Source organism: Elgaria multicarinata, chromosome 5, assembly GCF_023053635.1.
Source record: "Elgaria multicarinata webbii isolate HBS135686 ecotype San Diego chromosome 5, rElgMul1.1.pri, whole genome shotgun sequence".
In the NCBI taxonomy this organism is placed as follows: Eukaryota; Metazoa; Chordata; class Lepidosauria; order Squamata; family Anguidae; genus Elgaria; species Elgaria multicarinata.
The window spans coordinates 101,658,055-101,674,702 of record NC_086175.1 but is presented as its reverse complement, the minus strand read 5'-3'; the positions used below and the strand labels follow the sequence as shown (position 1 = coordinate 101,674,702).

Genomic DNA, 16,648 nt, shown 5'->3' with positions numbered 1-16,648 from the left:
CATTTGCAAGAACACTAGAGAGGCCCATAAGCAAAACAACTGTGCTAAGAGGCAGAGCAAGCAGCACTTTCCCAGTCTCTCTCTTAAATGCAAACCATGCTCTGAGTAATCCCATCCACCTTTTCACTCCCCTCCTCTATGAGCCCACAAGCAAAACACAGCCCCCATTCTGCTCTGGAATGCACTCTCCGAAACTTAATCTAACTGCAGAGCTCAGTCCAAATCCCCCAAAGGCTTCAACCCAATGGCAGACCCCTCCCACAGAGCCTTGGAGCTGCAGTTCCATTCTATTCTGCTTCTCCTTTTCTAACCCAGCCCAACCTAAACATTTCACTTCTGATTAATATCTTGATGACAAGCCAATAATTCTTGGCTTTGAAACAAAACCAGCCCCTGTTTTGCACAAATGTATCTCCTTCCAAATTTTTTTTAGGCTTATCTCCTTTCTGCATTCCCTCCACGCCCTGTGGTGCCCTGAAGAGGGAACCCTCCTGTTTCTAGCTGAGACAGGTTACAAGGCAGCTATGTCCAATGACTAATACAGATAATATCATTTACCTCACAGGCTTGCTTTGTCAGAACTCTTGACTCCTGAATAATGCCTGTATCCCAATTTGACTACACTACTTATTCAACAGAAGACACAGCCTAATGTGGGAGCACTGTGAGAGTGCTGCTGGGAGTTCAGATAAGTGCTAAGGTGCCTTTACCACCTCAGGTAAAGGTGTGCCACAAAAATGAGTCTTGTGGGCAAACTGACAAGCACAAAACATACTATAGCATGAGTGTCAATCCAGAACAAGGCCAGGGTTCAAATAAATGGCATCTCCTATGTTTGGAAATGAAGGGTGCCCAGATCAACTGACAAATTCAGAAATATGACCATGATCTCTTGCAGGTTCAATAGGCACAGGCAACCAGATGCAGTGTATTGTGGTTTATGGGAAAGAAGCAAAGCTACTCACTGGCTAATGTCACCACTGTGGGGACGCTGGCGACAGCACCTTCAGGCACGCGGGCCATGCACTGGTATTGGCCCACAGTATGGTTGTTTAAGGCAGCAATGGTGAGCAGTCTCTGATCAATATGGATCCCCAGAACATCATCCAAGCGGAGCAGCTCCTTTCCATTCAGTTTCCAGGTAACATTTACCCTCAAAGGCTCGACCACACATCGCAGGGTCACCAAACCACCATGCTTTTGGACAACAGAGGCAGGCTGGACAGTGACTTGAAGAGATTCACCTGTACAGAAGGGACAGCCAAGAAATCTTCGTAAGCTTACAAAGGGGAGTCTATGTATTCCCACTGCAGCTATCCTCCAACCCAGCTGCCTACATTCTAACCACCTTCAGGTTCTTTAGGCTTCTCATGCATAACTGTTAAGAGCAGAATTCCATAAATCTGAAACTAGATGATGTAGATATCATAAATCCTGCAGGTTTAAGGAGTAAGCACGGCTTTGCAAGTAACTAAAGGCATGTTCAAATACCTTCTGCTTTGGTTGCATTCCTCATCTATACTGCCATCTTTGCATGTGAGTGCTCTCGCTCACTGATTTCAGGAGTGGGACAGAGCATACACAGATTTCTCATAACATTCAGTTTTCTTTCCATACCAAGATAAGCAAACCATAACCTTACATTGGATACTTGGTGCATCCCAAGTGGGTAAGGTAAACTATGGGATTAGTGGCATACCGATAAAAATGTAAGAACTGTCTTGACAGATCAGACCAAAGGCGCATCTAGGTCCAGCACTTCACAGGGCTAGCCAGATGTCCCAGAAAGCTTATGAGCAGGACGTAATGGAGATAACCATTTCCTGTTATTCTGCCCAATCACTTGGCAATCAGAGATATACTATTTCTGTATGTGGTGGATTTACAATTTGGCTGCTCACACGGGGGCAATTCCTACTCATTCCCAGTAAAGAGCAAATTCCATGATTCAGACAATGATTTTCAAATGTTGGCTTGGGTTCCACAAGTTGTCAGAGAGCCATCTGGGTAACTAGAAGTTGTTTAAAATAATGCTACACAAGATGAGGAAGGCAACATCTGAAATCAGTGGTAGGACTAATCCACGTGACCCTTCAATCAGAAGCTCGGTGGCCTCCTCCATTGTGTCACCCCAGATATGGAATGTCCTGTGAGGCTTGTCTGGTGCCCACAATGAAATATGTTCATACAAACATAGAATTATAGAATAGTAGAGTTGGTAGGGACCTATAAGGCCATCGAGTCCAACCCCCTGCTCAAGGCAGGAATCCACCTTAAAGCATACCTGACAGGTGGTTGTCGTTGTCCAGTGCAACTTTATTTTCCAGTGCAACTTCTTCATTCTCCCTTTTTTTAGTCTCATGTTTGTTATATTTTAATTCAGCTGATATTGCTTAATTATGTTAAACTTAAGACTGTTTTTATTAAGTGTTTTAAGCCTATGTGGTTGCACTTTGTTGTGTTATATTAACTGATATGGCTTTTACTTGTTGACAGTGTGTAGTTTTATAAACAGATATGACAGACAGACACACACAGAGTTTTATTTTTATTTTATTTTTGTTTGTCACTCCGAGAACGTTTCTGTTACGGAGTGGCTCATAAATATAATAAATTAAATCAAATCTCTTTAAGAAATAGCAGTAAGATCTAGTCCCTGAAAAGGCATCAGCTTTTTCAGGGACTAGAGTAAAATGGACAACAACATAAAACTCACCCAAATTTGCAATGTAGCCAGCACATGCCAAAAGCAAATAAGCAATAGCAGTCATTGGTCTTTCCCCCCCTGATATCATGGTCATCCCATGCAGAGGAGTCTGGAGCAAAAGATAATAAGTGGGGTTCCCATAAGATGTCCCAGAGGACTTATGGATTGGGATTCAACTTCGTGAGGCACCCTGGATAACAGCTGGAAAAAGAGAAAGAAAAACAAAATGGTAAATTAGTCAAGAGGCAGGATAATTATTATTATTATTTTATTATTATTATTATTTATTTATATAGCACCATCACTGTACGTGGTAAGTTATATCCACTCTCTACAGAATCAATATTCAGGCTTAGAAGATAGAATTATAAAACTGTTTTTTCTCCAGCCAAACTTCCAAGATCAAGAGTAAGTCTGATGGAGGAGGGGAAATGGCCAGAAAACAGGCATTTGCAGGGGAGAATTGACAGGCTCTTGGAGAGTTAATTACCTCATATCATGCCTGCTTATTATCTCCTATAAATGCCTCTGCCTTCATCTTGCATTCATGTCACCTGAAGATGTCTAGATCCAGAAACAAGCATCTATTCAGGTAAAGTGCAAAGGTAAGAGTATCTACTTCAGAAAATGCTGAAGTAGTACAAAACTTTAAATAAATACCATTGTGTTCACTTTCTGCTTTGAGCATTCTATGGGTGCAATCCTATGCATGTTTAGACAGGGAATAAAGCCTAAAACTTCCATTATTCCCCAGGCAGCCAAGCTGGTTGGGGAATATTGGCAGCCTTAGGACACAATCCTATGCATGCTCTGTCTCAACATGCATAGAACTACACCCTAAGGCTTAGATCAGTAGATATTTCTCCCAATTTCCATTATGTTTAATTCATTCTTTCTTTTTTAACACCTTGATCCCACATCCCTAGCTTTAATCAGTTAATTCCATAAATCTATCACACTGTGCAAATTTTCCCCTATTATCTCTTCCTTAGTTCTTATATTATTTTAACGTATAAACATCCACTCCCTGTTCACTTTTCCCGCATCATGTCATGATTATGCATATACACCTGGTCAAGATTTCCTCCCAGAATTTTGTCAAAGCTATATATTCCTAATCTTTTTAGGTTGTCTTAGAACCACACTTCAATTGTTTCAATATTTCTAATATCTCTAATTCCAATGTAAAATATCCATAAACCAGAACACGTTAGTTTTAAAAAGACTTCCACTTTCTATCCACATTAACAGTATTCACACAAGAGTGAGTAAATAGCACATAAGAAGCTCAAAGATGCTTTTTATGTCTTATGTGGGGGGAAAATGCATTCCTAATCTTTCCTTCTAATACTGTGTCCCTTATGCCTTCTTACATTTTTGCCCTTCTCTGTACCATTTCCAGTTTCACTATCCTATCCTATGTACCAGGGGAGGAGAACCTATGGCCCTCCAGATGTACATCGCTGGCTGGGGCTGATGGGAGTTTAAGTCTAACATCTGGAGGGTCACAAGTTTCTCACTGTTGTTATATTTTAATAGCAAACTCATTCTCCAAGCACAGATCCTTCTCTAGCCAAAGTGGTACCATCCACACTCAAAATGGAGGTAAGAGCAAGCTCAGGGGAACACCAAAGTTTGCAGAATCTTTAGGGGGGGGAACCTCCCAGGGGCTGAAATGCTGAACACATTTTGTTGCCAGTCCCATTGGTTGAATTAAATAAGCAAATAAGAAAGCCAGAAATCCCCTGTGATTCATTGGGACCAAAATCTTGAACAGTTTATGACAATACATATTTTACTGGTTTTCACGTTAGCATAAAAGCAACTAAGGGGGCGGGGAGGAACTGGGCAGTTCAGAACCTACCGCCTCCTCACTAGAACTGTTTACAAGTGGAAGTCACACAAGTGGCTACTGCAGCACAATGCACATTTTCCTATGGTGATGTCAACAAATACCTTAATGACATCAGTAAATAATGTAGTAAGACATCCTCAAGGAATAGTATTTCTTTAGCACCTTTCTCCAGAAGGTATCATAGTCAGAGGGTAAGAAATGGCCACACGAATACTGCAGCCACACTAATAGCATATGACTGCAGTGACATATCTTGAAAACTTTAGTATACAATCTTGCAGTTACTTGGAGTTAGCAGCAGTAATTGCCTCTTGAAACAAACAAACAAAATCAATGGGTAAAACATGTAAAAGCCTCCAATCTTTTACTATCGCAAGCTGCATTTTTTTAGAACTACCACTCATAGGAGAACATAGGGATTGGTCACACGTTGCATTCATGTTAGTGATCAATATGATTGTATCCCACCCACCTCTGCTCCCATCATGCAGCTTCTCGTTCATTTGCAATAAAATTAACACAAGAACAACATAGTCATATTTAGTTTCTATTGCATAAATTCTATCCTCCACAAATGAAATATCCCAGTTAACAAATGTGCTATTAAGCATATTTTCAGGACACAGAGTAAGAACACGTCCAATCAAGTGCAGTTTAACTAGTTTGCTTGCCAAGTTCTGCTACCTCTTTACATGACTGTGGTTACAAAAAATATTTTGGTTTAAACAGAAAGACAAATGAAAAGATTTCCTCAGCCCTTAGGCTCTTTTTTATACAAACATCCAATACTGGCAAGAAAGGAGAAAAACAGGAAAAGAAAAGAGTTTGGGGGAATTACCTTAAAATTAAAGAGACACAGAAAAGAGTGACATAAGGATAGAGCAGATAAGGAATAAACAAGCACAGTACTAATGTAAGGCTTTAAAAAAAACACAGACCAATATTTACACATTGGGCTGGATCTGGAAATCTAGATTTTAGACTAAAGCCTGCAATCCTATACAATCATATACTCATTTATATGAGAGTAAGTTCCATTTCCATGAACTCAGTAGGATTTGCTTCTGAGTAACCATGCTCAGGGTTGCACTATAAGTTAGTAGAATTTAAGTCAAATTTAAACAAATGGGATACAGTCACAAGTCCCGTTGATTATAATAGGAACAGTACAACTAACCTACAACACAATCCTATGCAAGTTTATTCAGAGGTAACTCTCACTCAATGAAGTTTACCTCCAGGTCACTGTGCATAGAACTGCAATCTTAGCCTGGATCTAACCCATTATTTCCAGAGACAATAGCCAATGAGAATATAAAATGTACTCATATTAAGTTTGTTTATTTATTTATTTACAATATTTATATATGTGGTATTTTTGTATTTAATGTTGTTCCCCACCTCGATCCAGAGGGAAAGGCGGGTAAGAAAATTATTATTATTATTATTATTATTATTATTATTATTATTATAATATCAAAAATAGATTCCAGAGAAGTGAACATAGGATTAAAACAGTAAAAAGATTAAAACAGCAAATTAAAACTGTTCAATTTTAAAAAGAATACCAATAAAAATGGTGGCTGGTTATTTGAGGAATGCTTCCTGTGGAAAAGAGTTGTTTTCAAGAGGCGCCGGAAACAGCACATTGTTGGCGCCTGCCTGACCTCCAGGGGCAGGAAGTTCCAAAAAGAAGGGGCTACCACACTAAAGGCTCTTCTCCGGGTCGACGCCAATCGGGCCATAGGTCCATGTGGAACTGCCAAGAGCATGCCCTCTAATGACCTCAGTGACCGGGCAGATTGAGAAGGGAGAAGGCAATCCTCACCAATATCCTTTTGTTTTTTAAAGCACTGCTTCAGTTGTTTGTTTTGTAACAACTTCTAAATGGATTTCAAGATTTGAGAGCATGCCTGAAAGCACTTGCGGTTAATTGTTGAAAAATAAGAACATATGGTAGAAAAATATATAGCATGAGTTATTCAAGAAATCATAGAATCATAGAGATGGAAGGGGCCTACAAGGCCATCGAGTCCAACCCCCCCTGCTCAATGCAGGAATCAATGTACATGGGGTTCCCTGGTAGTTGCCCTTCCAGAAACTGACCAGGCCTAGACCCACTTAGTTTCATCAAGGTTGCAGCATCCCATGCCATCACACCAGATAATGTGCAACTAAATATCTTTATACACAACAATGAGTGCTGTGTCACTAACAAATGTATTATAGAATACTTTTGAGGACTAGAGTCCACAATTTTTACATTCGAACTAATTATCAAGTTCAAATTTCACCATCCATACCAAGGAAGAAGCTATTTTTTATCCCAAACACCTGAGACTTCAAAAACTACAAATGTGTCCTATACTTCTAGAAAGGCAGTTACTGGCACCAGTTTGTTAGTTTTCAATGCGCCTACTGCAATTTCAAGTCAACATCCAGTGTTTTTAAATCTCATTGACTCTAATCGAACAGATTTAAGCACATGCTTAACTCTCCCATTCAAATCAATGGGCCTTAAAATACTTAATTTTGTCAGGATTGTCTTGTGCCCTTAATTATCTTACCTGTAAAAGTCTGTGACTCTTTCAGAACACCTATCAAAACTGCAACAGCAATTCTACTGGACTGGAGAATAAAAATGAACAATTTTGTTTTTATAATTTCTTTCCTGTCAGATTAAAACAACAATTTCCTGTCAGTGGACTGAGGGCATGGAAGTCACTTTCAGTAAATCAAAGGACTAAGCTATTAGCACTGTGAGATTAAGGAGGGGTAAATCAGAAGCATGGGGTGTAAAAGCTAACAGCAAAGTTGCCTGTTCCCTATGCTATACAAATGGGGTGGGGGGATCTGAATACATTGCAAGGAACAAAATGAAGGAATGAAAAAGAGACAAAAGAAGATGGAGGGAGTCCTATGATTTTAACATTGGCAGCAATAGAGGTGTTTGTTGATTAGAATCTGAAGGTTTTATTGAGGAAATGCTGCCTGCAGCTCCAGACCCCCTGCTGCTTAAATAAGGGCCAGCCAAGCAATTCTTGTTACTACCACACCATCTGAAATTTATGAGGAGGACCCTAAATGAAAAACAGCCGTTGTTTCAGCTGCTGGGCATGAGCATGCCCTTTATTGCACTGGGAGGGGCAAGGAGAAGGTGTTTGGGGAAGGAGAGATGAAAAGAGAACTCAGACAGGGAGGCAGAATGGTCAAAGCCTATACGGTGGTTTCCTGTCTAAGGGCAACTGCAATTCTGCCAGGTCTTCACTCAAATGGATTGGCTTATCTGAGCTTTACAGCTGAATAACCTGGCCTTCAATCCTACGCACATTTATTTGGAAGCACATTATGTACATGATCACACTGTACCAAACACAACCAAGAGTCTTCTGGGCTTTCGTCCACGAGCAATCTTAGGTGTTGCCATTCTATAAGATACTTTCAGGCCAGGGAAAAGCATCCCTACTACTATTATAATTCAACATCTTGTTCACTCTGTGCATTATTTAAGCTGAAAAAAGATGAAAAGGAAAGACTTATGACATATGTCTTTTGTTGTGCAGGAAAAATTAGACCCTGGTGAAGACGTGTAAGAGGAGAACTGTATTAAAGCAATCAGGTGAACTCAGGGTTTAAAGGTCAAACAAGGCACATCTGACTGACATTTTTGCTGCTGTTGTTAGGGACCAAATGGAATCATTTTAAGAAATTAAATTATGATTCACATTTATCATGCAGTTACATTATCCCTGTATCAGCAACAAGCAGCTGTGTTGTCCTTGAAAAATTCTTACACTGATCATGACCTAACAACTTGCATGCTGGATTTAAACCAAACCAAACCAGAAATAATATTTCATAAATGCCAGCAGAAGGATCTTGGACAGCACTAAGAGAGAAGGAAATGCCGATAATTAGCCATGTACTCGTAGGCTGTTTTTGAGGCTGAAAACTTCTAGAAGAGAAATGTAGAAAAATTGCAAGCCAAGGGTGTAAATCCATCCATTCATCTTCTCTATTTTGGTGACATTTACAAGGAATTGGAGGCAGCAGGCCAGCTCATAATATGAGCCTCAGATAAGCCACTCTCGGAAGGCTGAATGTAAAAACAAAAAAAGCTCAAATTTACTATTAGAAATGTTATTAAACTGATTTAAAATCCAGGTGTAACATAAAATCCATAAACTGGGATTTTTAAACATCCACTTTCTTGGAATCCCTTATTATTTTATATTTGTATGAGTCAGCTTTGTCTACAGTTATACAAAATGATTAGTCTGTACTAAGTGATTAGTATAGACTAATTACTAGGAACATTGATTAGTCTAACCGTTCATAATAATTAAGATAAAGCATACTTTACAAAAACTGTACAGGTCAACGCAGAGGACCCCTGCAAAAGCATTAAGATCTTTAGGAGATCAGTTGCCAGTCAATTAAGATCACAAGTTTAATTTATTTATTACATTTGTAGCCTATTAAGTGTTTTTAGGACAGCTCTGTGAGGTAGGAGAAGCTGTTCCAAAATGCCTTTGCCCAAGGCCATCCAGCAAACTTTGGAGCTGTGTTGGAATCTGGACCCAAGTTTCGTCACCCAAACTCAACAGTCTACCATACTGGGTCCCATTTACACATACTGGCAAGTGGGGAGGGGGGAGTGAACATTCCATAAGGAACTGCAGACTAAAACTATATCTTTCCAGCCATAGACACAGTTCAACTATCATGCCAAACCATGTTTTGCACTAACCACAGTTTAGAACCCAAACAATAGATTGAGTCTGCAAGCGTACAGGCAAATTTTGATTCTGAGTGGCTAGGCTACCTTTATTTTCAGTTTCCCAAGCACTCTTTTCCCAGGATATTCCCCCATTCACCAAAGATGATGACTACTTTCTCTCAGGCAAGTAACAATGTATTTCAGTTGTTTCAAACACAATAGCTTGGTTTGGAAGTCACGCTAAACCACAGTTTAGCTTGATGAGAAGTATCCACAGCAAATCTCAGGCTCCTGCACTCCCCACCCTTCAGGCATGCCAGCCGTAAGGAATTGGAAGCTTTCACTTCCATTTTTGCTTAACCACAGCTTGTCATGTTGTTCATACATGAAAAGCTGCAGTAAAACTGAACTAGGATTTGTTTGAAATAAGTCAACATCAAACCATGGGTTATAAAACTAGCTTGTTTAAACAAACTATAGTTATCATTCAGCACACTATGCTTTAGTGAGGTGTCCGCATGTGACTGTATGAGATAGTCCTAGAATGTGTGCACAGTCATCCATGGGCTGCAGATCAGAGTGAGGCTTGTGAGAGTGACTCTCCCACTCACTTTCAAAGTCACCTTGAAGGCTAAACGTATTTCTAGGTCAGTCTGGGCTTTCAACTGGGTAGCAGCAGTCTTAACTCTGTTTGCTGCTTAGTATGAGTAATCTAATAGATGTATCTCACAATGTTGGTTTAGTTCATGCAAACGGCCAAAAGTGAGAATCTGGGCCAAGATTTTTGCAGCATGGAAATATTGGCCTTTTTCATGTGAGAACAGTAATATCCTGTAAATGGTAGACTAGCACAATCCAACTAGGAATGCAATGTTTTCATGTGTCTTAAGGAGAATGTCAACCCATGTTTTTGTTTGAAAAGCAGACACACACAATGGCACAAATGCTTATGGAATACCTCAGAAACTGAGCCCATTAAGCTCAGCTGGTGAGCTGTACTTAAGGTTTTGTCCAGTGAGGGGAGACTCACAGTAGTGCAATGTGAGTCATACTTGACAGAAGGACTAGGGTTATGGAATTCTTGAGACATTCCTCTTAGAACTAGGTAGCAGCTGTTTCACTATAGAATATAAATGATCATTAAGGATCTGTTATTATTTTGGAAGTTGACAAGCTACTTGAAGCTGAATATGTATTTTCATCATTGCATGCTTTTCTATTACTGAATTTTGAACAACAATATCTTTTTGGTTTTCTCTGTAATTTAGAGACAGACTCTGAATGTATATGTTTATTATTGTTAACAACCTTGAACTTTCTGGATAAAAGCAAAGTAATAAGCAAACTAATGGGATTTAAAAATAACAAAATAAATGAGACAGGACTGTACAAACCCAGTGAAAGCCATACAGCTAGATTAAGTTGCCAGTTTGGCCAAATGATAGAAAGGAAATCTTTATTTTTGCTAACTTTGCCTCAATGTTACTCAATGGCTCATTATTAAATGTGTATGCATCCATATCACATTGCAACCCAGGAACCAATATTGCCATCTGAATTATGATTGCCCAGTCACAATTCTGTGTATAGGGGACTTCATCCCCTCAAATGATAATCAAATACCCAATTTACTATAGTATCCACCAGACAGAAAAGAAGACCTTAATTAAAAGCAGTGCTATTATTCATCTATAATGCTTCATGTCTGTTACTTTACTCTACCCTCCAATCCAAAGGGTGAACCATTACAGTAAAATGGAATACTCAGTTTGCCCTTCACATTGCCCACCTCCCACACACTCTGGAAACTGACTGAGTCCTATAAAGAGTAAGATCTTCTGACTAGAGTGGGAAGGAGGGAAAATGCACTTCCTTTCTTCTATATATTGCTCCCCCCACAACCCCACACACTTAATTTTCACTCCTCTCCCCCCTTCAATTCTGTATAAATTCAATTTGACAACCCTGCTAATTGGATAAACGTCGTTCCCTATGCTCCTTTAAAGCAGTTCTCTTTTCTTTTCTTGTTTTTGGAGGGCGATTGTGGCTGTTCTTTAACATGAATTCCATCTGCTTTATTTCTCCTCTCCCTATTCAATATCCTTCCTGAATATTTATGAAGTGTTTGCCACCACCCCCCTTCCAACCTTCTCCCTTTCCTATCTCCTTTTGCTCCATCTCACCTCCCTCTTTCCTTCCTTCATCCAACCAGCCCCTCTCCCTCCCATGTTCCTTCCTTCTGAGCTTGGCTCAGTTATTCCCCTCTCCTATCTCTCATTGCCCTGGACAATAACCTTCCAAATGCACCCCCCCACCCCGCTTTAGATAAACACAGGCAGTGTCAAGTGTGAGGAGAAGGGGGGAGGGAGTTCAACTGCCAGTCAAGCCTCAGGTCTTCAATGAGGCCTAGAGGCCTACCTTAATCTGCTGCATGCTTGCCATATGGGAGCTGTGTTGCCCTGGGAAACGCTAACAGGCAGAACGGAGCTTAATAGAGTCCATATTCATTGTAATGCAGTGAGATGGCTCGAGGGACTATTGCCCCTTGGGTCTGATTTCATTCTTCTGTTCCCTCTTTCTTTTTTCCCTCCCTTTTTTCTTTCTTTCCTCTTTTCAAAAGACAAGGTCCCTGGAGAGCTCTAATCTGGAGAGGCTGGGGCTCAGTGAAGGGACAAAGTTTGGCGCTTGTAGAGGGAAAGAAAGATGGCTGGGAAGATGAGGAAGTGGAGTGGACAGTAAAGGAGCAACTAATAAGCATGCCGTGGGCCAGCTGTCAAGATGTCCGCAATGCCTCCTCTTCATGTGAATACCTGCATGCAGAGGTGTCAGGAGTGCTTTTCACCATTAAAATCTTTGCCCTTGATAGGAATGTTGCAGACTTTAGAGATGACCTGGATGGAGGGTGAATACAGATGTCCATTTACTGAACAGCTTATTAGAAGTATACATGAAACCATAAGGAAAATCAGTCCAATGATGGTGCTATATAAAGAAGGAAGGAAGGAAGGAAGGAAGGAAGGAAGGAAGGAAGGAAGGAAGGAAAGAAAGAAAGAAAGAAAGAAAGAAAGAAAGAAAGAAAATAATAATAATCCAGCTAAAAATTCATGTGAGAAAAATTTTACCGGGAACACAGGATAGGAGGAGCCCTCAACTGGGAATTGGATTTGCAATAAAATGACAAATAAGTTTTTCTATTTAATAATGCTCTCTGCAACCAAAGTACTTCCTGCCACAACTCTACATTACACAAAATCTGCAATTACAATTCTTCTCTAATGACTTTCTCTTTTTCCAACTCAAGCTAATGTTCATGTTATTACTCAAAAACTCAAGAGAGAACACATACCCCTCAAATGCTTAGATGAAACTGTGCTTTATCGTACTATGTCATTCGTAATACCGTAAATCTTACCAGATTTCCAGCAGCAACTTGTAACAAAAATTAGCCATCCATGTCCACAATAACTTCTAAGAAAACAGAATATTCATCCCACAGAAACAGTCATAAAGAATGCAATCCTAAACATGTTTAGATAGAAAAAGTCCTACAACCCCTAGCATTCCCCAGCTAGGCATGCTGGGAATTGTAGGAAATATCTAAATTTGCATAGAATTGCTCCCTAAGTTACTATTTTCACTGTTTTTCCCTGACTATTTGCCAACTTTTTGGGGTGGGGTGGGGAGGTAATGTTATTAGACAATGTCTGATGAACTCAAATTGTTGGAAAGTGTAAGACAATAGTCTGTTGTAAGACTAATCATTTTGTATAACTGTTAAAGTCTGGAATCTGTGATATCAATCACAAATATAATGTTGCATAACACCAACACTGATAAACTGGAGGGCTAGTTCACATATCCCTTTTAACATGATAAAGTCTCAAACCACATTGCAAATCACCCAAAGCAAAGCAATCCATATAAAAACATAATAAAACAATCACTTCACAATGCTCACAGTGCAAAATATTAAGTGGACTGACAGTTGTCATGATACAATGGCATGAAAATAACTTACATGGCTTCTATATTTTGTCTTGTCCAGCAAAAAAACATTTACACATTGTTTCTGCATAGCCATCCTTAAACATGTTTTTGTTGGTAGCTGAATCAGTCAAGAGATACTGTAGTAAAGCTTGAAGAGCCATCTTGAATATTTTAGAATGAAGGTGGGATAAAAATGTTTTAATAAATAATTAGGAGATTTGTAAAAATGGATGTCATCAGTTAGGAAGGAAGGAGCTTATAGGGCCTTTCTACGTCCAAGGAAAAACCCATTTCAGACAGGACCTCTAGTGGAAAAGTTAGACATCTGCGTCCTTCCTGCCTTTTCCTGAGACTTTATCTCACCATTTCTGATATCTACATATTAAAGAAATTAAATTTAGGAAGCATGTTGACCTGGATATACATAGTAAAATTTATATTGGGAACTAAATTAATGTCACTTGACCCTAAAAAACTTGACAGTCCTGGCTCAGGTCACCAACCAAATCCAGGAATGTGATAATGAACAGATGTTTTGGTTTTAGTTTAGTTTTTTGTTCCCTGTCTCTGTGAATACCTTGACTTTCTGACAGATGGTAATATCCAATGCTGCCACTGTGCCTCCACTCTTTGAGTTGTGCCAGCAAGACCCAGAACTAACGTAACAGTTAGTGCTTCCTACAGCAATCCTGAAAAGAATCAAAATGCTAGTTTCCAGAATAGGACAGGTCAGAGGAGCTCTCTTTTGCTAGCTCCACTGACCTGTTCCATTTCAGAAATGAGCATTTTAGTTCATTTCCAGATGCTTTAGGAAGCACTAGTTTCCAGTTATGCTAGTGGTGAGTCCTGCTGGTGCATGGGCAGCTTTGGAGACTGCCTGGAGACCCACAGATTTTGGCTTAGTTTACTACCTAGCAATTATTTATGGTTACCACTGAACACTGCTCCTCCTACAAATCTTCTGCACATGCCATGCCAGAGGACTTGGGGAAGTAACAGAATCCATTTTTCTATTTCTAAGTGCAATGTAGATGTTTCAATTGTCTGGATGTTGTTTTTGTTATAGGTACCCACAATGTTCAATGTTTTTAATCTTTATAAACCGCCCAGAGAGCTTCGACTATGGGGCGGTATATAAATGTAATAAATAAATAAATACAAACAACATCTCTAGAAAACTTTCATGGAAATATCTGATTCTACTTCATCTAGAACACTCTCTCCCAACCTAGTGCCCTCCAGAAGCTTTCGACTTCAGCTCCTGATAGTCCCAGCCAGCATGGCCAATAGTCAGGAATCCTGTCATGCAAAAGATCTGGATGGTACCAGGTTGAGCTAGGCTGATCTAGAATCTAGATACAAAATGAAGTCCAATACCTACCTTTCTAACTAGATTCTATCTATGTACTGGAATATTTTTTTTTCAGTTATACATTCTTAAAGAATGTTAATGCACACCTTTATAGAATCATGAGAAACTGCCCTATAACTCGTCAGACTATTTGTCAATCTATAATAGTATTTGTTTATTCTAACTAGCAGTAGCTCTTCAGGGTCTTGGGTCTACCTATCACCTGCCCTATGATCCTTTTAACTAGGAGATACCAGAGATTTAAACTTTCTGCAGTCCAGAAAAAAACATGGAGCCTGCTGAATATACAAAGTGGTCCTAAGGCCTAACTATCAACCAAGTTGCATGCTTATATATAGCTACTGTATACTGGTCATTTGTTCATAAACAATCCATTCATGTATCAGTGAGAACCAAGCTCAAATTTATTCTGTTGTGACCCTTGCAACAAGTGAAGTAGATATATCCATATACTCTGAGGTTACTATTTATGGTGCTTTTACACTGTGTATACTACTACTACACATTTATATCCCACTTTTCCTCCAAGGAGCATAAAGCAGTGTACATGATTCTCCTTCCCATTTCATCCTCACAACAAACCTGTGAGGTAGGTTATTTATTTATTTATTTATTTATTTATTTATTTATTTTATTACATTTTTATACTGCCCCACAGCCGAAGCTCTCTGGGTGGTTTACAACAATTAAAAATGGTAAAAATGTCAGTGACTGGCCCAAAGTCATCCAGTGAGCTTAAGGCCAAGTGGGGTCCAGAACATGAGTCTCCTGAGTCCCAGTCCAACATTCTAACCATTATATTACACTGGCTATATGTACATTAACCATGTACATGTAGCATATGCCCTATGTTGTACAATTCCTATCATGTCAGTACAGTAACAACGTTGAATGTCTCTGGGATGGGAAGAAACTGGTTTCCTCCTTTGAGACTGCCTTGATGAGTTCAATTTTTCTTATATAACACAATATATATTTTAATTGTATATGTTTTAATTTTGTAAAGCCGCCTTGAGTCTAAGTATTGGGGTAAAGGTGGGATCGGGATGATGATGATGATGATAATAGGAATGTTTATGTTACTACCACACTTCCAATGCAGATAGTAGTCCTAGTCACCTTTACTGTTTCAACTCTAGCATCTCCTCATTTTCGCATGCAACGAATATCTGGCATATTTGTAATTTTTATTCTTGTTTTCTCAATCTTGCATATCCTTTTTCACTTTCATTTATTATAAGACACTAACTTATCCATAATGTCCCATCACAATGTCTTTGGTCAGCTAGGAGTGACTCTATGCACCAAATACACTGTCTTTTCAGATGAATAAATGCCTCCTTTCCTCCTACCCTCCACTGATGCACACGGTGTTCAAATAACTTCTACCTGGGCAAAAGTGAGGGCTGGAGGAAGAATACATGAGCCTTCTGTTCTCAGAAATAGTCCATCATGCTAAGCTGTGGATATGCTATACACATGTGCTGAAGGCAAGAATTGCCAATCTCTCCATGTTCAGATGGCTGCACCAGGTTGGATCATGTCAATAGTGTTGCATGCTCAGGGACCACAAAACGCTGGCTGACTAATGGGTGGGACTGGGGAAACACAGAACACATGGTGTGGGGAATGGAACAAAGTACTCTGAAAAATGTTATGTCCAGCTGGCTTCTTCACTGGCAGGCTGGAACTCTAAACAGGACCACTGCACATTGCAACTTTTTGTTGCAGGTACCATTTGTAGCTAAACACAATGCCTAAGTTACCCTCCCCTGAATCGTGAACCATAACTTGTTAGCTAATATTGAATTCTGTAGCTATGACAAAGGAAATGAAGTTTTTATTCCATTGTAACATGATCTTGGTTTTAAAAATTGAATAATAGCCTATTTTTCATTTCTTTTTATTCAATTAAAATGGAATTCCTACAATATTTGGATCAAGAATTGCAGGCATTAGTTCTAGCTATCTTAGGTTTCATAAGCCTTGGCAACATCAAAGCCTCTA

At 39.4% G+C, this 16,648-nt stretch overlaps 1 protein-coding gene across 1 annotated transcript in view; it reads right to left on the bottom strand.

The window, feature by feature from the left end:
* BOC (BOC cell adhesion associated, oncogene regulated) overlaps positions 1 to 16,648 on the bottom strand; it is a 75,972-nt gene that overhangs the window by 35,437 nt on the left and 23,887 nt on the right. The window contains exons 2-3 of the mRNA XM_063126921.1: positions 2,717 to 2,908; positions 966 to 1,244 (exon numbers count right to left, since the gene is read on the bottom strand). Coding sequence (XP_062982991.1) covers positions 966 to 1,244; positions 2,717 to 2,801 — 364 coding nt within the window. The 5' untranslated portion in view covers positions 2,802 to 2,908. The remainder of the gene's footprint in view (positions 1 to 965; positions 1,245 to 2,716; positions 2,909 to 16,648) is intronic.